At 41.3% G+C, this 21911-nt stretch overlaps 1 protein-coding gene and 1 pseudogene across 9 annotated transcripts in view; one reads left to right on the forward strand and one right to left on the reverse strand.

The window, feature by feature from the left end:
* LYPLA1 (lysophospholipase 1) overlaps nucleotides 1–21911 on the reverse strand; it is a 54217-nt gene that overhangs the window by 13622 nt on the left and 18684 nt on the right. For 3 of the 9 annotated variants that reach the window (NM_001131978.1, XM_024250555.3, XM_054560879.2), the window contains 3 exon segments: nucleotides 1886–1956; nucleotides 2903–2950; nucleotides 5329–5394. In NM_001131978.1, the coding sequence (NP_001125450.1) occupies nucleotides 1886–1956; nucleotides 2903–2950; nucleotides 5329–5394 (185 nt within the window). 9 annotated transcript variants of the gene reach the window in all.
* Nucleotides 10766–13176, forward strand: LOC100438745 (putative protein CRIPTO3; annotated as a pseudogene).

Below are 21911 nucleotides of genomic sequence, written 5' to 3' on the forward strand. Positions count from 1 at the left end.
GGTGATCTGCCCGCCTCAGCCTCCCAAAGTGCTGAGATTACAGGCGTGAGCCACCATGCCCGGCCTCCTGTGCATTTGTTAAAAATAGACACATCCCAGTAAGTTAGTATTCTGTTTCCCCCTCCGAACAAATAGAATTACCATAATCATAAAGGAGATGGACTCCTAACCAGAGACCAGGCTTTTGAAGTTTTGTAAAGCAGAGCTAATACTTCACAGGGGTGTCAAATGAGGTGCCCCGTAAGAAACACCTAGTTTGTAAACAGTTATGTGCTCAATCAGTGGCACCTGTTATTATTACCGCACTAAAATTAACAACTTTTTTCTTTCTTTTTTTTTTTTTTGAGACAGAGTCTCTCTCTGTCACCCAGGCTGGAGTGCAATGGCACAACCTCAGCTCACTGCAACCTCCGCCTACTGGGTTCAAGCGATTCTCCTGCCTCAGCCTCCCGAGTAACTGGGATTATAGGCGCCCGCCACCATGCCTGGCTAATTTTTTTGTATTTTTAGTAGAGACGGGGTTTCACCATGTTGGCCAGGCTAGTCTCAAACTCCTGACCTCAGGTGATCTGCCTGCCTCGGCCTCTCAAAGGGCTGGGGTTACAGGCGTGAGCCACCGCACTTGGCCACATTTTCACTGTTTCTTATCATTATACTCATTATATCATTATTTTCACTGTTATTCCAAGTCTCTTTAATGAAGATAACTGGCCAAAACCATTTTTTTTTTTTTTTGAGACAGTTTCATTCTTGTTGCCCAAGCTGGAGTGCAATGGCGCAATCTCGGCTCACTGAAACCTCTGCCTCCTGGGTTCAAGCGATTCTCCTGCCTCAGCCTCCCAAGTAGCTGGAATTACAGGCGTGCGCCACCACGCCCAGCTAACTTTTTAATTTTTAGTAGAAACGGGGTTTCACTAGGTTAGCCAGGCTGGTCTCGAACTCCTGACCTCAGATGATCTGCCCACCTTGGCTTCCCAAAGTGCTGGGATTAAAGGCGTGAGCCACCACGCCTGGCCAGCCAAAACTATCAAACATTCTGCTGTATTCTCCATTTTCGTATGTAAATCAAAGAAAAATTATCATATGTCTGACAGAGTTAAAGCTTGATAAATGCCATTTGTCCCCATCCACCTCATCTCCATTGCCTATACTCAAGTGAGTCCATGTGGACACTGTGGCAAACAAGTAACAGTGACCAGAAAGGAAAACAAGCCTGGGCAACATAGGGAGACCCTGTGTCTACAAAAAAAAAAATTAAAACCTGGCGGGGCATGGTGGTGTGTGCCTCTGTGGTCCCAGCCTACTCAGGAGGATGAGGTGGAAGGGTCGCTTGAGTTCAGGAGGTCAAGGCTGCAGTGAGCTTTGATCACGCCACTGCACTCCAGGCTGGGTGACACAGCAAGACCCTCTCTCTGGGGGGCAGGGGGTAAAAGGAAGGAAACAGCAGTACCTCCTGAGACTAGATAAATGTGGTTTTTTTTGTTTGTTTTTGTTTCTGTTTTTCTGAGACGAAGTTTCGCTCTGGTTGCCCAGGCTGGAGCGCAGTGGGGCGATCTCAGCTCACTGCAACCTCCATCTCCCAGGTTCAAGCAACTATCCTGCCTCATCCTCTCAAGTGGCTGGGATTACAGGCGCCCACCACCATGCCCAGCTAATTTTTTGTATTTTTAGTAGAGATGGGGTTTCACCATGCTGGCCAAGCTGGTCTTGAACTCCTGACCTTCAGGTGATCCACCGCCTCTACCTCCCAAAGTACTGGGATTACAGGCATTAGCCACCGTGCCCGGCCCAAATGTGTAATTTTTAACCAGTACTGATATGATTACTGAATCTACTAAAAACATTTAAGAACACTTTTGGCTTTATAAACATTTTCTGTACTTACTATTTTCTGCTGCCTGTTTAATCCCAGATTCATCCTCCTGTGAATCTGGTGAAAGCCCAATAATATCAAACCTGTAAAATAAGGCAAAATCTTAAAAGAACCATTTGATTCTAAGAAAAATCTATTATTGTAGTAAGTATATTTTACTACATTCATGGTAGCTTGGATTAAAAGGCTAACCAGAATTTTATTTTATTTTATTTTATTTATTTATTTTTTGAGACGAAGTCTCACTCTGTTGCTCAGCCTGAAGTGCAGTAGCATGATCTCTGCTCACTGCAGCCTCCCCCTCCCAGGTTCAAGCGATTCTCCTGTGTCAGCCTCCTGATTAGCTGGTACTACAGGCGCATGCCACCACACGCGGCTAATTTTTGTATTTTTAGTAGACACGGGGTTTCACTGTGTTGGCCAGGCTAGTCTTGAACTCCTGACCTCAGTTGATCAGCCTGCCTCTGCCTCCCAAAGTGCTGGGATTATAGGTGTGAGCCACCATGCCTGGCGAAAGTCATCATTTTTTAACAGACCTGATGTTAGGAGTCTCAGAGAACTGTTAGGAAAAATCATAGTCTGGAAGTAGCATATAGGAACAAAAAACTGACCCTACTTTCTGACAGTAAAGTGCAGACGGAATGTGAGGATATCTTCAGAGGGCTGGAAGGGAAGCGGTTTCCTTAAAAACAACCCAGACAGGCAAGAAATTGGAAAGATGAAGAGGCTGTGGTTTAACAGGGGTCATTCGAATGTTGGGTTACTAAAACCAACAAAGGTTTATCAAACAGCAGAAGATATTCTCCCACATGATTTTTATTCAAACACTCTCTCCTATTTCCTCTACCTGTATGTACAGCTCCTTAAGTTTACCCCTAAATCTAGAGTATAAAAATGTAAATAGAGGTTAACTATGCAACTTTGCAATTTAAAAAACAGCTAAATAAAAACTGCTGTACACAAAAGCATTTCTGATAACATTAAATAGGTAATATAATGTTCTTATTGAATAAGTAAATTCTTACTTACCATGAAGGCATAGCCATGTTCATATTTAATGTAACAGGCCTAACAGGCCTACATGGAAAAGAAAAAACAACAAAATCAGAATAACAAAGCATAAAAACTGATAAATTCCATTAATCAAAAACAGGTAATTGCTTGAGACCTACACAAAACTATATGCTACAGTTTTAACATAGGAACTGTTTTATTTCATCCACACCTGTACAACTCTGCTTTCCATGCCCCTCCAAATGTGTTCTGAAGACAGAGCAACAGCAACAAAGGACGAAGCTTGACAGATACATTTTCCCTTCTCAACACCCTTACTTACTACTTTTGACTTCTCAGACACGAGAAGAGAAACCAGAAACCAAGACAGTTGGAAATGTATAAAACACGAGATTATGGTATGGGGCTAAGGACAATGAGCGATTTATTACACTGATACTGTAGCATCAATTCTCATATGCTCAGATTATACTTTTCCTAATTTTCTAGTTCTTAGCGATGTACTTGCTTAAGAGACCTCTAAATAAATAAGGGAAATCCAAAATTTGCCTAAGTGTCCATTACAGCCAATTCAAGTCTGTGATTAAAAATATGCTAGATAATCTGAATTCAGCTCCATCCAAAGGAAAGAAAAATAAGCACACTCTAACTACATCTCACCACTTTCCTCCTGATTCATGAAGTAAGTCCACCTTAGAGGTTACAAACTGTATCAAAATTTCTTTGAGAATACAAACTTCCCTAGGTTGGGCAACAGCCTTTTAAAGCAGTTCAACTTGGGGCAAATATCAATATCCATTCCAATGTAATTAAGAATTCTGGGCCGGGCGGGGTGGGTCACACCTGTAATCCCAGCAATTTGGGAGGCCGAGGCGGGCCGATCACCTGAGATCAGGAGTTTGAGACCAGCCCAGCCAACATGGTGAAATCCTGTCTCTATTAAAGATACAAAAAATTAGCCGGGCATGGTGGCAGGCGCCTGTAATTCCAGCTACTTGGGAGGCTGAGGCAGGAGAATCGCATGAACCCGGGAGGCAGAGGTTGCAGTGAACCGGGATTATGCCACTGCACTCCATCTTGGGCAACAGAGAGAGACTCCATCTCAAAAAAAAAGAAAAAGAATAAAAAGAATTCTGTCTCTTGCTTGAGCAGAATGATAGAGGACATAGCAACCCTAGCCACAGTATTCACTGTAACCTACAGAGGTAAGACAGACTGTATTTCAGGATAAAAAGAGGAAGAAATGTTTTCTTATCCAATCTTCTCAGCTGTTGTTCTTCTTCCCATTCTCTCTTTCATGTTTATGTATCTGTCCCAACTCTACTGCTACTACCACTTCTGGGGATGAATTACTAACTGATGTGAGTATGTCCAATCCCTTCTTGTCTTCTCCATGGTTATTGCTTCTCAGCAACCTTTTGACCTAAATCAAGGGTGTCCAATCATTTGGTTTCCCTGGGCTACACTGGAAGAAGAATTGTCTTGGGCCACACATAAAAATACATTAACACCAACAACAGCTGATGAGGTAAAAAATAAAATAAAATAAAATAATATTTAAAAATCGCAAAAAAAAAAAATCTCATCATGTTTTAAGAAAGTTTACTAATTTGTATTGGGCCGCATTCAAACTGACCTGGGCCACAGGTTGGACAAGCTTGACCTAATGTGCCAATCTTATTGATCTTCTAAGTTTGCTCAAAACTTTCAGAGCCAGAATTCAAAACAAGACCTATCATATTCCAAAGTCTGTGCTCTTTCCACAGTACATCAACATTGCCCCAAACGATAAAATTAAAGAGTGTTTTCAATATAATAAAGATTTCTCACAAATCTAACAGGTAAATCCCCTTCAGAGATACCCTAGGGATATCCTAGAACTTTACAGATATTTGTATATCTAAGATAATTTTTCTGGGAGGCCAAGGCAGGTTGATCACTTGAGGTCAGGCATTTGAGACTAGCCTGGCCAACATGGTGAAACCCTGCCTCTACTAAACATACAAAAATTAGCTGGGTGTAGTGGCACGTACCTGTAATCCCAGCTACTCTGGAGGCTGAGGCAGGAGAATCGCTTGAACCCAGGAGGTGGAGGTTGCAGTGAGCCGAGATCACGCCACTGCCCTCCAGCCTGGGTGGCAGAGTGAGACTCCATCTCAAAAATAAATAAATAAATAAATAAAATAATTTTTCTGGTCTTAAGTTCAGCTGACCTCCAAGACAGCAATATTTTAAATTGCTTAACGAAAGAGAAAAAGAGAAAAAATCAATTTAACTAAGAAACCATTTTAGTTTTAAGGAATTCTACTAATCTTTATTTTTAAACAATATTTAAAAAGTATAAATTAACTGTATTCAAATACTTTTCTGGAAGGGTAAAGCAATCACAATTGCTCCTCTCCAGACTCTGAATCACAAGCCTGAAGATCAGAAATACTCACGCATGCGGGCAGATATATTTGATATGTGAACTTCTGATACCTGCAAAGGCTTCTGCCCATCCGTGCCTGGTGGAAAAATCATTGAATAATGCTATTAGACACTGTTTTAAATCCCAGTAAGTAAGTAGCAGAAGAGTAACTTTAAAAAACTGTGAAGATAAATGTTAAATCCTAAAAATATGTTTTTGTTTGTTTGTTTTTTGAGATGGTGTCTCGCTCTGTCGCCCAGGCTGGAGTACAGTGGCGCGATCTCGGCTCACTGCAAGCTCCGTCTCCCGAGTTCAGGCCATTCTCCTGCCTCAGCCTCCCAAGTAGCTGGGACTACAGGTGCCTGCCACCACGCCCGGCTAATTTTTTCTATTTTTTAGTAGAGACGGGGTTTCACCGTGTTAGCCAGGATGGTCTCGATCTCCTGACCTCGTGATCTGCCCGCCTTGGCCTCCCAAAGTGCTGGGATTACAGGCGTGAGCCATCACGCCCGGCCTAAAAATATCTTTAAAATGTGGGCTCTCAATACTATTAAAACAACACCATGAATCTAAAAACAACCCAGCAGCTGTTATTTAAGTTTTACCTAGGGATAAGGATGATTTCTCAGATTTCTGAACAGCAATGTGTGCCCCTTCAGATATTTCCACAGGGCTTCACAACTTCCAAACTATAGATATATTTTTAAAATGTCTTTATACAATGTGTTTATAAAGTAGGCAAAACAAATAATTAACATTTTACACAAAGAAAAAAAGCCTTGGCCGGGTGCAGTGGCTCACGCCTGTAATCCCTGCACTTTGGGAGGGTGAGGCAGGCAGATCACCTGAGGTCGGGAGTTCAAGACAAGCATGCCCAACATAGTGAAACCCCATCTCTACTAAAAATACAAAAATTAGCCGGGCATGGTGGTGTGCACCTGTAGTCCCAGCTACTCGGGAGGCTGAGGCAGGAGAATCGCTTGAACCCAGCAGGTAGAGGTTGCCGTGAGCCAAGATCACGCCACTGCACTCCAGCCTGGGCAACAGAGTGAGGCTCCATCTCAAAAAAAAGAAAAGAAAAAAAAGCCTCAGATAAATAAACTAAATCAGTTGTCTAACATCTCTACATGCTTACCACACTATTTAAAAACAGTAACTTTCACCTGGGCACAGTGGCTCATGCTCACAAGCACTTTGGGAGACTGAAGCATGCAGATCACTTGAGTCCGGAGTTCGAGACCAGCCTGGCCAACATGGTGAAACCCCGTCTCTACTAAAAATACAAAAACTAGCTGGGCGTGGTGGTGCATGCCTGTAATCCCAGCTACTCAGGAGGCTGAGGCAGGCGAATCACTTGAACCGGGAGGCAGAGGTTGCAGTGAGCCGAGACTGCACCACTGCACCCCAGCCTGGGCAACAGAGTGAGACTCCATCTCAAAACAAATAAGTAAGTAAATAAAATAAAAACAGCAACTTTTGCTGAGCATGGTGGCTCATGTCTATAATCCCAACACTTTGAGAGGCTGAGGCAGGAGGACAGCTTGAGACCAGGAGTTTAAGACTAGCCTAAACAATACAGTAAGACCCACTCTACAGAAAAGAAAAAAAATTTTTTTAATCCAGCAACTTTAATATTATTTCTTCATGTGTACATGTTCACATACATACACGTTCAAAGCAGAATACAGAAAAACTGAAAAACTATAAATAATCAAATCCTTCTAGCCAGGAATAAACAGTTAATTTTCTGATGCATTTCCTTCTGATTTTTCCCATGCATGTCAATTAAGGAATAGATGCACGTTTTACAAAACAGGGATCATATTATACATATAGTTTCCTGCTTATTTACATTTGGCTATATACTTGATGCTTTTCACATATTATCTCTACTAAAGAATAAAGTACAAGTAATTTCAGCCTTTCTTATTTCAAACAGTCTAGATACATGTTAGTTTTTTGTTTTTTTTTTTTTTTGAGACAGAGTCTCGCTCTGTTGCCCAGGCTGGAGTGCAGTGGCAAGATCTCAGCTCACTGCAAGCCCCGCCTCCCGGGCTCACACCATTCTCCTGCCTCAGCCTCCCGAGTAGGCGCCCGCCACCACGCCAGCTAAATTTTTTTTTTTTTGTATTTTTAGTAGAGATGGGGTTTCACTGCGTTAGCCAGGATGGTCTTGATCTCCTGACCTCATGATCCGTCTGCCTCAGCCTCCCAAAGTGCTGGGATTACAGGCATGAGCCACCGTGCCCAGCCCCCTGTTAAATACTTTTCTATTAACTATTTTTCTGTTTCAACCCACCTCCCCCAAAGTGTTAACGACACATAAAAAGATTAGTAACAACAGTATTAACTGGAATACTTACATAACATTAACTATAACCAGGATATTGTATAGGAGTTTTGTGTGTATGCACATGTGTATATGTGTAAATAGCTATGTTAAAGACTTTTTTCTGAAAACTATAAAACATATTAAGAAATTAAAGAAAATCTATATAAATGGAAGATATCCCACTTTCATGGACTGGGAGATATAATATTTTAAAGACAGCAGTACTCTCAAATTGATCTATGGAGTCAATGCAATCTTTATCATAATACCACCTGACTTTGCACATATTAGAACCCAATCTAAAATTTGTATGGAAACTCAAGAGACTCAGAATAACAACAACAACAAAAATCTTGAAAAAGAACAAAATTAGAGGACTCACACTTCTTAATCTCAAAAATTCCTACCAAGTAACTTTCAGAGACTAGTACTAGAGTACAGACAGACATATAAATCAACCGAAAATCCAGAAATAAAACCTCACATTTACTGTCAACTTATTTCTGAAACAAATCAACAGGGAAGGAATAGTCTTTTTAACAAAAGTAGCTGGGACAAGTGGATATCCACACGTAATACAAAGAAGTTGGACTGCTACCTCATACCATATGTAAACACTGACCAAATACCTAAATGTAAGAGATAAAACTATAAAACTAGAAGAAAACATACATACATCTTTGTGACCTCAGATCTGGCAATTTCTTAGATATAACATCAAAAGCACAACCGACAAGAAAAAAATAGATAAATTAGAAATCATAAAAATTAACTGTTGTGTTTCAAAGGACACTATGAAGAAAATTAAAAGACAACTTACATAATGGGAAAAATGTTTGCAAATTACATCTAATTAAAGTGTCTAATATCCATAATTAAAAAAACTTGCAACTCACAAACAAAAAGACAACCCAATTAAAAAATATGCAAAAGACTTGAAGAGATGTTTGTCCAAAGAAGACATACAAATGGCCAAAATGCACAGGAAAAGATGCTGAACATCATTAGTCATTAAGGAAACATAAATCAAAGCCCCAATGATACATCACTTCATACTCACTAGGATGGCTATCAATATAATGATGAGAGGAATAAAGTCTGGTGTTCTGTAGCACTGTTGAGTGAATATGGTTAACTACAATTCAGTGTATATTTTCAAAATGCTAGAAGAAAGGATGTTGAATGCTCACAATGAAAAGAAACGATAAATGTTTGAGGTGATGGATATGCTAATTACCCTGATTTGATCCTTACATGTTGTATACATGTATCAAAATATATCACTCAGTATCCCATAAATATGAACAATTATATATCAACTAAAAGTAAAAGGAAAAGAAAAAATACTTTTAAAAAAACTTTGGCCAGGCATGGTGGCTCATGCCTGTAATCCCAGCACTTCGGGAGGCCAAGGCGGGCAGATCCCTTGAGTCCAGGAGTTCAAGACCTGCTTGGCCAACATGGTGAAACCCTGTCTCTACTAAATCTACGAAAATTAGCTGGGCTTGGTGCGCACCTATAGTCCCAGCTACTCAGAAGCTGAGGCTGGAGAATCACTTGAACCCGGGAGGCAGAGGTTGCAATGAGCTGAGATTGTGCCACTGCGCTCCAGCCTGGGCGACAGAGTGAGACTCTGTCTCATTAAAAAAAAAAAAGGAATATACTAAATGTCATGAATTGTTCACATTAAAAGGGTTAGTTTTATGTCATGTGAATTTTATCTCAAATTAAACAAAAAAGACATCTCAATAAAAAAATAGGCAAAAGACTTGAATAGACATTTCTCCAAAGACAAATGAATGGTTAATACACCATGAAAAGATGCTCAACATCATTAGTCATTAGAAAATGCAAACCAAAAGCACTGTGAGATACCACTTCATACCCACCGGAATGGCTATCTTAAAAATGACAAATAATAGCCAAGTGTTAAAGGGTATGGTGAGAAATCAGAACCCTCATACACTGTTGGTAGAAATGTAAATGGTGCAGCAACTTTAGAAAACCTTTAGGTTCTCAAAAGGATAAATATGAAGTTACCATATCCAGCAATTCTATTCCTAGGTCTATACCGAAGAATAGTGAAAAAATATGTCCAGTACAAATGTGGTGGCTCATGACTGTAAACCCAGCTACTCGGGAGGCTGTGGCAGGAGAATTGCTGGAACTCGGGAGGCGGAAGTTGTGGTGAGCCGAGATCGTGCCACTGCACTCCAGCCTGGGAAACAAGAGTGAAACTCCGTCTCAAAACAAAAACAAAAACACAAAAACAAAAAACTTGTACACAAATGTTCTTTTTTAGCAGTATTACTCAACTCCAAGGTGCAAACAACCCAAATGTCCATCAAATGATGGATGAATAAACAAAATGAGGCCAGGCATGGTGGCTCATACAGTAATCCCAGCACTCTGGGGAGGCCAAGGCTGGCAGATCACCTGAGGTCAGGGGTTCGAGACCAGCCTGGTCAACATGGTGAAACCTGTCTCTACTAAAAATACAAAAATTAGCCAGGTTTGGTGGCGCATGCCTGTAGTACCAGCGACACGGGAGACTGAGGTAGAAGAATCACTCAAACCCAGGAGGAGGAGGTTACGGTGAGCTGAGATCACACCTCTGTACTCCAGCCTGGGCGACAGAGTGAGACTCCATCTCAAATAAAGAAAAAAATAAAATAAAATAAAATGAGGCATAGCCATACAACAGAGTACGATTCAACAATGAGAAGGAAGTACTGACATGCTATAGCATGGATGAGCCTTGAAAACAATGTTAAATGAAAGAAGCCAGTTACAATAGAACACAAATGAAAGAGTATAGGGTTTCTTTTTGAGGCAATGAAAATGTTCTAAAATTGACTGTGGTGATGGTTGCAAAACTTACGGTGAATACATCTAAAACAATCAAATTACACACTTTAAATGAGTGAATTGTGTGGTATATGAATTATGTCAATAAAACTGGTACCAAAAATAAAGACAAAGAATGCATGACTGGACCCAGTCATGAGGAACCATTAGACAGACTCAAGTTGAAGAGTCATTCTACAGAATATGCAGAACTGAAGGCTGTGGCTATATGCTTTAAAACTGTAAAGGAAATGAAAGAAGAACTGATAAACAGTTACAGATTCAAGACATGACAGCTCAAATGAACACATACTCCTGGAAAGGATCTCAGGCCAGGAAGGAAACGGACACAGTTGAGAAAGCTGGCAAAACTTCAATGGAGTCTGTGGACTGGATATAGTGTTTAATCAATGCTCATCTCCTAATTTGGAGTGTTGTATGTTGGTTATGTACAAGCATCCTCGTGCATGGGAAATACACATTAGAGTATTTAGAGGTGATAGGAAATCATGTCTGCAGGTTTATCTCAGAGTTAAAAAAAGACTCATCTATATATACATACATATATATACAGGGTGGGGGCATGGACAAGCACACACAGGACTGAGTGCACACACAATGGAACACACGCAGTAAAAGATGAACCAAGGAAGCTCCATGACAGCGATATGAGATTTTTTTGTACAAAAAGCACACATTTTATTTTAAAAGTGTGAGTTACAATTGCCACAAAAAGAATAAAATACCTAGGAATACAGCTAACCAGGGAGGTGAAAGATCTCTACAACAAGAATTACAAAACGCTGCTCAAAGAAATCAGAGATGACGCAAACAAGTGGAAATGCATTCCATGCTCATGGATAGGAAGAATCAATACTTTTAAATGGCCATACTGCCCAAAGCAATTTACAGATTCAATGCTATTCCTATCAAACTACCAATGACATTCTTCACGGAATTAGGAAAAAATGTTTTAAAATTCACATGGAACCAAAAAAAGAGCCCAAACAGACAAGGCAATCCTAAGCAAAAAGAACAAAGCTGGAGGCATCATGTTACCGGACTTCAAACTATACTACAGGGGTACAGTAACCAAAACAGCATGGTACTGGTACAAAAACAGACACATAGACCAATGAAACAGAATAGACAGCACAGAAATAAGGTCACACACCTACAACTATTTGATACTCAACAAAGCTGACAAAAACAAGCAATGGGAAAAAGGACTCCCCAGTCAATAAAAAGTGCCAGGATAACTGGGTGACCATATGCAGATGATAGAAACTGGATCCCCACCTTACACCACATACAAAAATCAACTCAAGATGGATTCAAGACTTAAATGTAAAACCCCTAACTATAAAAACCCGAAAGACAACCTAGGAAATACCATTTTAGACATAGGACTTGTCTAAGATTTCATGATGAAGACGCCAAAAGCAACTGCAACAAAAACAAAAATTGACAAATGAGATCTAATTAAACTAAGGAGCTATTGCACAGCAAAAGAAACTATCAACAGAGTAAACAAACATCCTGCAGATGGAAGAAAATATATGCAAACTGTGCATCCAACGAAGGTCTAATATCCAGAATCTATAAGGAACTTAAATTTACAAGTAAAAAACAAACAACCTAGCTGTTCTGTGGTGTAGCCATTCTTTTATTCCTTTACTTTCTTAATAAACTTGCTTCCACTTTACTGTTAAAAAGAAAAAAATCAAACAACCCCATTGAAAAGTAGACAAAAAACATGAACAGACACTTTTCAAAAGACAGGCTGGGCATGGTCGTGGCTCATGCCTATAATCCCAGCACTTTGGGTAGCCGAGGCGGGCGGATCACTTGAGGTCAGGAGTTCGAGACCAACCTAGCCAACACAGTGAAACCCCATCTCTACTAAAAATACAAAAAATTAGCCGGGCATGGTGGTACGTGCCTGTAGTCCCAGCTACTCAGGAGGCTGAGGCAGGAGAACTGCTTGAACCCAGGTGGAGGGTGCAGTGAGCAGAGATCACACCACTGCACTCCAGCTTGGCGACAGAGCAAGACTGAATCAAAAAAAAAAAAAAAAAAAAAAGACATACATGTGGCCAACAAGCATATGAAAACATGCTCGAGATCATTAATGATTAGAGAAATGCAAATCTAAACTACAACAAAATACCATCTCACAGCAGGCAGAATGGCTATCATTAAAAAGTCAAAAAAGGTCGTTAAGGGTTGGGCCATCAGGAACATGCGCCTCCATCTCAGGGAGACCTGGCCTTCAGAGATGACAGCATTCAGCCCCAGGAGGAGCCTGCAATTCGTCCTCGGTCTTCCCAACTTGTGCTGCCCATGGAGATACAGGACAGTAAGGAGCTAAACAGAACCTGCTGTCTGAATGGGGGAACCTGCATGCTGGGGTCCTTTTGTGCCTGCCCCCTCTCCTTCTACAGACGGAACTGTGAGCATGATGTGTGCAAAGAGAACTGTGGGTCTGCGCCCCATGACACCTGGCTGCCCAAGAAGTGTTCCATTTGTAAATGCTGGCATGGCCAGCTCCGCTGCTTTCCTCAGGCATTTATCTACCTGGCTGTGATGGCCTTGTGATGCATGGCATCTCATGGCTTCCAGGACTCCAGAACTACCAGCATCTACACTGCCACTTCTATGCTAGCTGGCATCTGCTTTTCTATACAAAGTTACTATTAATCAACATTGACCTATTTACAGAAATATGATTTTAGATATCATGCAAATTTCATGACCAGTAAAGGCTGCTGCTACAATGTCCTAACACAAAGATGATCATTTGTTAGTTGCCTTAAAATAATGAATACATTTCCAAAATGGTCTCTAACATTTCCTTATAGTACCAACTACTTCTTACCTCTTTGCCCTGCCCTCCCCCAAAAAACTACTTTTTTCAAAAGTCAGCCGTATCTCCATTGTGCCCAAGTCCAGTGTTTCTTGATACATGTAATTCTACCAAAGTCTTCTTAATATGTTCTTTTAAATAACTGAATTATATCTTCAGATTATTAGAGACTAATCCTAATGTGGACCTTAGGATATAGTTTTGAGTAGAGTTGATCAAAATCAATTGAAATAGTCTCTTTGAAAGGAAAGAAAGCAGCCGGGTGCGGTGACTCATGCTTGTAATCCCAGCACTTTGGGAGGCCGAGGTGGGCGGATCACGAGGTCAGGAGATTGCGACCATCCTGGCTAACATGGTGAAACCCCGTCTCTACTAGAAATACAAAAATTAGCTGGGTGTGGTGGCGGGCGCCTGTAGTCCCAGCTACTCGGGAGGCTGAGGTAGGAGAATGGTGGGAACCCAGGAGGCAGAGCTTGCAGTGAGCCGAGATCGTGCCACTGCACTCCAGCCTGGGCGACAGAGCCTTTAACAGTCATAGATTTAAAAGACTGTTTCTTTACCATCCCCTTAGCTGAGTAAGACTGTGAACGGTTTACATTTACAATTCCTGCAGTAAACAACCTGCAGCCTGCTAAGCATTCTTCATACGTGGTTCATTCCACACAGTTAATTGAAAATGCTCAGTTACGATTTCATACAGATGAACAACTGATGACTTTATTTACTCAACTGCAACAGCAGTTAAGAGTAGAATGCATCCTTTTTACATCACCCACATTAGGGCTCATACACCTTTTCCAGGACCTTTGAAAGGAATCAAATGGCTGATCGCCTAGTTGCTAATGCAATTATTTAACGCTAGACACTTTCATGATTTAACGCTTGTTAATGCCTCTGGTCTCAAACGCAGATACAGCATTACCTGGAAAGAAGCTAAAGCTATTATCCAGTGGTGCCCAACTTACCAAATGGTACATTCCTCATCTTTTACGGGAGGAGTTAATCATCGAGGATTGGAACCTAACTTGGCAAATGGATGTCACACATGTTCCCTCATTTGGGAGACTAGCTTATGTACACGTATGTGTGGACACCTTTTCTCACTTCGTCTGGGCTACATGCCAATCAGGAGAGTCTTCTGCCTGTGTTAAACATCATCTTTTGCAGTGCTTTGCGGTGATGGGCATTCCAACTTCTATTAAAACAATTAGATAATGCCCCAGGCTATACTAGCCAAGCTCTAGCTACATTTTTCTCTATGTGGAATATTAAACATTCATTACTGGTATCCCATACAATTCTCAAGGACAAGCCATAGTGGAAAGAATGAATCTCTCCCTAAAACAGCAGTTGCAAAAGCAGAAAGGAGACAGAGAACATGGAACCCCACAGATGCAACTGAACCTAGCATTATTAACTTTAAATTTTTTGAGCCTGCCCAAAGGCCAGACGTTATCAGCAGCTGAACAGCATCTACAGAAACCAGCTGCAAAGACAGAAGCAGAACTGATTTGGTGGAGAGATCCGATCACAAAAAGTTGGGAAATAGGTAAAATAATAACTTGGGGTAGAGGTTATGCTTGTGTTTCTCCAGGCAAAAATCAACAGCTGATTTGGATACCATCAAGACACCTGAAACCTTATCAGATGAGCCAGATGCCGAGTAAGAGACTCCGGGAGGATCCCGAGGGCTCCCCAGTTGCAGCCATGTCGAGACTGACGCTGAGGAGGATCGCAACTGTCATGAGCAACACCCGAACACAGCCACCCACCTGGGGACAGATCAAGAAGCTGTCACAGATGGCGGAAGAAAACCTGAGGAAAGCGGGACAACCAGTCACAATGAATATTTTAAAGGTAGCTATGATAGTGGTTATTACCACTGCCGTGTGTCTTCCTTCAATAAGGGCTGACACAGAGAACAATTATTAGGCATATTCATCAATCTTGCCTGGCAATAATGCCTAGATGTAATCACTCTGACACAGTTACATATGCTTTCTGATCTCAGTATTTACCATAATAAATCTGCTCCTATTATTGAGGCATACCCACCCTCAAAAACCTATTTGTAAGAAGGACTGGACCTGGCCAGAAATAATGAACATACTTGTTTAGGAAGATTGCACTGTAGAACAGGCAGAGATGCTGCACAACGATTCCTATGGAATCATTATTGATTGGTCCCCTAAGGGGATCTTTAGCTTGAACTGCACCTCTCAGTCTGCGTGCCACGGTCACACTATGTTCAGATGATCTGAACAAAATGGTCAGATGGTAGAAATGATAAGAAGTATGGCAAGAGTTCCTATTATCTGGAACCACAGCCATATAGTGGCACCTCAACCTCAAATGATATGGCCTGCTCTAGGAGCTTAACATAAGGATTTGTGGAAACTATTAAATGCTCTTAATAAGATCAAAATTTGGGAAAGAATAAAAAAGCATCTAGAAGGACACTCTACAAACTTGTCTTTGGATATTGCAAAATTAAAAGAACAAATATTTAAAGCATCCCAGGCACACCTGACCTTAATGCCAGGAACTGGAGTGCTTAAAGGAGCTGCAGACAAATTAGCAGCTAGTAACCCATTAAAATGGATAAAAAACACTTGGAAGCTCTGTGATTTCAATGATGATTGTGCTTTTAATCTATGTTATTTGTCTTTGTATAGTCTGCAGATGTGGATCCTGACTCCTGCGAGAAGTAGCTCACCATGACAAAGCTGCCTTTGCTTTTATCTCTTTGCAAATCAAAGAAGGGAGACATGTTGGGAGCAAGCCCCCCGAAATCTGGCCATAAACTGGCTCCAAAACTGGCCATAAACAAAATCTCTGCAGCACTATAACATGTTCATAATGGCCTTAATGCTCACTCTGGAAGGTTGTGGGTTTACTGGAATGAGGGCAAGGAACACTTGGCCCGCCCAGGGCGGAAAACCGCTTAAAGGCATTCTTAAGCCACAAACAACAGCATGAGCGATCTGTGCCTTAAGGACATGCTCCTGCTGCAGTTAACTAGCCCAACCAATTCCTTTAATTTGGCCCAACCCTTCGTTTCCCATAAAGGATACTTTTAATTAATTTAATACCTATAGAAACAATGCTAATGACTGGCTTGCTGTTAATAAATACGTGGGCAAATCTCTGTTCGGGGCTCTCAGCTCTGAAGGCTGTGAGACCCCTGATTTCCCACTTCACACCTCTATATTTCTGTGTGTGTGTCTTTAATTCCTCTAGCGCCGCTGGGTTAGGGTCTCCCCGACCGAGCTGGTCTCGGCAGTTCTCCCATAAAGACACATGCTTACATATGTTCGTTGCATTGCTATTCACAACAGCAAAGACATTAAATCAACCTAGATACCCATCAGCGGCAAACGGGATAAAGAAAATATGGTACATATACACCATGAAATGTCATGCAGCTTTTAAAAGAAGAATGAGACCATGTACTTTGCAGCAACATGGATGGAACTGGAGGCCATTATCCTAAGCAAACCATCACAGGAACAGAAAACCAAATACCACATGTTCTCACTTGTAAGTAGGAGCTAAATAACAAGAACACATGGATACTAGGAGAGGAACAACAGACACTGGGGCCTACTTGATGGCGGAGGGTGGAAGGAGGGAGAGGACCAGAAAAAATACCTATCAGGTACTACACTTATTACCTGGGTGACAAAATTATCTGTACATCAAACCCTCAAAACATGCAGTTTACCTTGCAGATGTACTCCTGAATCTAAATACAAGTTACAAAGTAAAAAATAAAAAAGCTGTCCGGGCACGGTGACTCACACCTGTAATACCAGCACTTTGGGAGGCCGAGGCGGACGGATCACTTGAGGTCAGGAGATACAGACCAGCCTGGCCAACACGGCGAAACCCCGTCTCTACTAAAAAATAAATAAATAAATAAAAATAAAAAAGTTTATTCTTCTGAAAATAAAAGTAATAGATTTATGAGATAATAATAAAGTGTATGTTCCAACTTTTAAAAACAGCTGGACACAGAAGATATACATATAATACCATTTATCTGAAGGTCAAGAACAGGCAAAACTATGATATAGTAATAGAAGTCGGAATAATGGTTGCATCTGGGATGGGAGGGTACTAACTCCAGGGGAATGAAAAATACTCCTGGGGAGCTGGAAATGTTCTCTATCTTCATCAGGTTGATGGTTTCATGGGTGTAAGTAAAAATTTATCCAGCTAAACATTTATTTTTTATTTTTTTGAGACAGAGACTTACTCTGTCACCCAGGCTGGAGTGCAGTGACATGATCTCAGCTCACTGCAACCTTTACCTCCTAGGTTCAAGCAATTCTCGTGCCTTAGCCTCCTAAGTAGCTGGGATTACAGGCGTGCACCACCACGCCCTGCTAATTTTTTGTATTTTTAGTAGAGACGGGGTTTTGCTATGTTGGCCAGGCTGGTCTCGAACTCCTGACCTCAAGTGATCCGCCCTCCTCAGCCTCCCAAAGTGCCAGGATTACAAGTGTGAGCCACCGCACCCAGCCTGGCTGAACATTTAAGATTTGAATACTTGATTATATCATAATCCAATACAATTTTCAAAATAATTTTCAAAAATAGCAAATCCAACTCAAAAAAGTTCTTACACCAAACCAATCTGAGTTTAGAACTGCATAATAGTTGCAAAGCAAAGCGACTGATAAATTCTCTACCCACCAGACTCAACTACTAAAGTATACATGGTCCCCAATTTACAACGGTTAGACTTAAGATTTTTCAACTTTACAATGGCACAAAAGCAAAACACATCAGTATGCTGCTCAACTTTTCAGTTCTGCCAGATGTAACCCCATTGTAAGTCAAGGCACATCTATATTCAGCTAAAGGTCACCAGATTTGGCTGAGTGTGGCCTTTTCTGGGCTACCTGCTGCTCACTGCTAATCTAGACTTGTGACTTTGGGATAAGCAGGAAGAGAGAGATAAAGTTGAGGGAAATGAGCTGTTTGCCCTGAGGTAAGTCTGAAAACATTTGGGAAATCATTTTGAGACAAGATTATAGATTCTGTAGATAGAAACACCTTCTACCATCTGCTAAGAGAAATATAAGTTATGAGCTGTATCAATTGATTCAAGTACATATTACAGGTCTATGCAAGTCTATGTTCAACAACCCCCCCCCCTTTTTTTTTTTTTTGCTTTTTAACACTTTATTACAAGCTATTCACTTGAATTTGATATACTATTTCAATGTGAGTATTTTCAGTGTTAACAGCCACTAAGTTTTCTTCTTTTTTTTTTTTTAACAGTTTTGCTGTCGCCCAGGCTGGAGTGCAGGGATGGCTCACTGCAACCTCCAGCTCCCAAGTCCAAGCGATTCTCGTGCCTTAGCCTCCTGAGTAGTTGGGATACAGGTGCCCACCACCAAGGCTGGCTAATTTTTCTTGTATTTTCAACAGAGATGGGGTTTCACCATGGTGGCGAGGCTGGTCTTGAACTTCTGACCTCAAGTGATCCACTTACATCAGCCTCCCAAAGTGCTGGGATTACAGGCGTAAGCCATCGCGCCCGGCCAGTTTTCTGTCTGATAATTTCAGTAGAATTAGGAATAAACTTAACACGCATAGTTAGCTTTGCAAATAGATTTTAATGTGTATAATAAGCAGTATTTTGCAGCAATAATAAATACCTGGCATACGGGCTACCATTCCTAAATCGTGAGCCCAGAGTAGACATTACCAAGCAATTAAGGCACTCTGTCACAGAGCCTTGACCAACAAAGGTATCCAAGCAGCATATAAGATAAAAAACTAGACTGGGTGCAGTGGCTCAAGCCTTTGACCCCAGCACTTTGGGAGGCTGAGTTGGGCGGATCATTTGAGTCCAGGAGATGGAGACTGGCCTAGGCAATGTGGCGAATCCCCCATATCTACTGAGAATACAAAATTAGCTGGGAGCGCTCCTGCAGTCTCAGCTACTCGGGAGACTGAGGTGGGAGGATCAATTGAGCCTGGGAGGCGGAGGGTGCGGTAAGCGGAGATCACACCACACTGCACTCCAGCCTGGGCAACAGGGTGAGACCTCTTCTCCCCCTGAAATAAATAAATAAATAAATAAAATTTAAACCTGTCTGTTATCTCTGCAAAAGATAACAGTATAACCACATTATAAAATGTTTTCCATGGTTATTGCCAATGCTGATTTTCTGTAAGCTTTTTCTATTTCTATTTCAATTTCTAAGTATATTGTTACTATATTTTCTATTTCAGGATTTGTGCTAATGACCTCAGGGATAACTAAATAAGCTTTAAACATTACAGTATTATTTCAGCTAATTATAGCTTTGGAAATACACAGCCACTTAAAAAAAAAAATCACACTTATAAAATAATCTTCAAGCTGGGCATGGTAGCTCACACCTGTAATCCCACCACTTTGGGAGGCTGAGGTGGGTGGATCACTTGACCTTAGGAGTTCAAGACCAGCCTGGGCAACAATGGCAAAACCCTGTCTCTACAAAAAGTAGCCAAGTGTGGTGGCACGTGCCTGTAGTCCAAGCTACTCGGGAGACTGAGGTGGGAGTTGTACTGAGCCACGAGTGTACTATGCCACTGCACTCCAGCCTGGGCAACAAAGCAAGATTCTGTCTCAAAACACAGTAATAACAATCTTCCACCTATTTACTAGAGTCCTAAATAAAATAAAGCTTCAATTATGTTCCTCAAAACATTACTACATATAATAAAAGCTTGACCTATATCATGGCTGGCTAAGGCAGATGACAGCCATATTCCTTTGTTTTACACTTACAAAGTATATTGAGAAGTAAATATGTAAACTGATGGTGACTATAGAAACAGAATAAAAAATGTAAATATATTTATTTTATTATGTTTCTTGAGATGGAGCCTCTCTCTGTTGCCCAGGCTGGAGTGCAGTGGGGTGATCCCGGTTCACTGCAACCTCCGCCTCCTGAGTAAAAGTGATTCTCCTGCCTCAGCCTCTCGAGTAGCTGGGACTACAGGCCTGTGCCACCATAACCGACTAATTCTTGTATTTTTAGTAGAGACAAGGTTTCACCATGTTGGCCAGACTGGTCTCAAACTCCTGACCTCAAGTGATCTGCCTGCCTTGGCCTCCCAAAGTGTTGGGATTACAGGCGTAAGCCACTGCACCCGGCCAAAAATTTAAATTTAACATGAATTTTAGAATTGTTATTAATACAATAAAACATTGGCTATTTTCTCCATACCAAAGAACTCTATGCCAAAAAATAAAAATGCTGGAGTTCACACAGAAAAGTACAAAAGCTTTAAGGTATGGACTTTGTAGTTCAAAGGCCTTTTGCTGTACTCACTAGTTTCTAGCCCTGTCTGGAGTAACAGGCTGTTGAAGAGTTGCCTCTCAATTATTCACCCCAAATATACAGACAATGCAACAATATTTCACAGTAAATTTTGACTATTTGTGATTCTGCCCCTATTTGTGCTCAGAATTGTAATTCTATAATTATTAATATTATTCATTTATATTTTGTGCTACTTAACTGTGTTTATGTCTTAACCACATAGACCCTTGTTTTCCCTACTATATACACAGTTTTTGGCCAGCAGCTCTCATCCAATGAAAGAGCTCAAGAAAATGCCTTTTTTAAGTAACAGAAGACATGTTGAAGAAAAAAAAAAACAACAACTGGAAGACTGTTTTATTTTGAAACACAGTCTTGCTCTGTTACCCAGGATGGAGTGCAGCCTGTAATCTCTTCACTGCAACCTTTGCATCCCAGGTTTAAGTGATTCTCCTGCCTCAGCCTCCCGAGTAGCTGGGATTACAAGCGCGCCACCATGACAGGGTTTCACCATGCTGGTCAGGCTGGTCTCAAACTCCTGACCTCGTGATCTGCCCACCTTGGCCTCCCAAAGTGCTGCGATTACAGGCGTGCACCACTGCGCCCAGCCTTTCTTTCTTTTTTTTTTTTTTTGAGACAGAGTTCTGCTCTTCTGCTCTTGTTGCCCAAGCTGGAGTGCAATGGCGCGATCTTGGCTCACCGCAATCTCTGCCTCCCAGGTTCAAGTGATTCTCCTGCCTCAGCCTCCCAAGTAGCTGGGATTACCGGCATGTGCCACCATACCTGGCTAATTTTTGTATTTTTAGTACAGACGGGGTTTTGCCATGTTGGCCAGGCTGGTCCTGAACTCCTGACCTCAGGTGATCCGCCCGCCTCCACCTCCCAAAGTGCTGAGATTACAGGCATGAGCCACCGCATCTGAAGAGAGAAATTTAAAAAACAAACATTCTACATGCATGAAAGATAAAGATTGAGATACAGACTGTATCCTCAACGAACCTGCAGTCACGTAGGAGAAACAAGATATAAACATACCACCATACAGATCAAAAGTTAAGCACTACAAACAAGTTACAAAGAATGTCAAAATGTGGAAGAGAAGGAAAAGATTAGTTTCAGCTACGAAAATCAAAAAGAATTTATACAGCAGGAGCAGTAAGACAGAGGCCAGGTTTTCCCCACAACGCACACGCACATACATACACACCGTAGTACGTTTTATTCCTTATTACAATTAGGGG

This window comes from Pongo abelii, chromosome 7 (genome assembly GCF_028885655.2).
Source record: "Pongo abelii isolate AG06213 chromosome 7, NHGRI_mPonAbe1-v2.0_pri, whole genome shotgun sequence".
Taxonomy (NCBI): Eukaryota; Metazoa; Chordata; class Mammalia; order Primates; family Hominidae; genus Pongo; species Pongo abelii.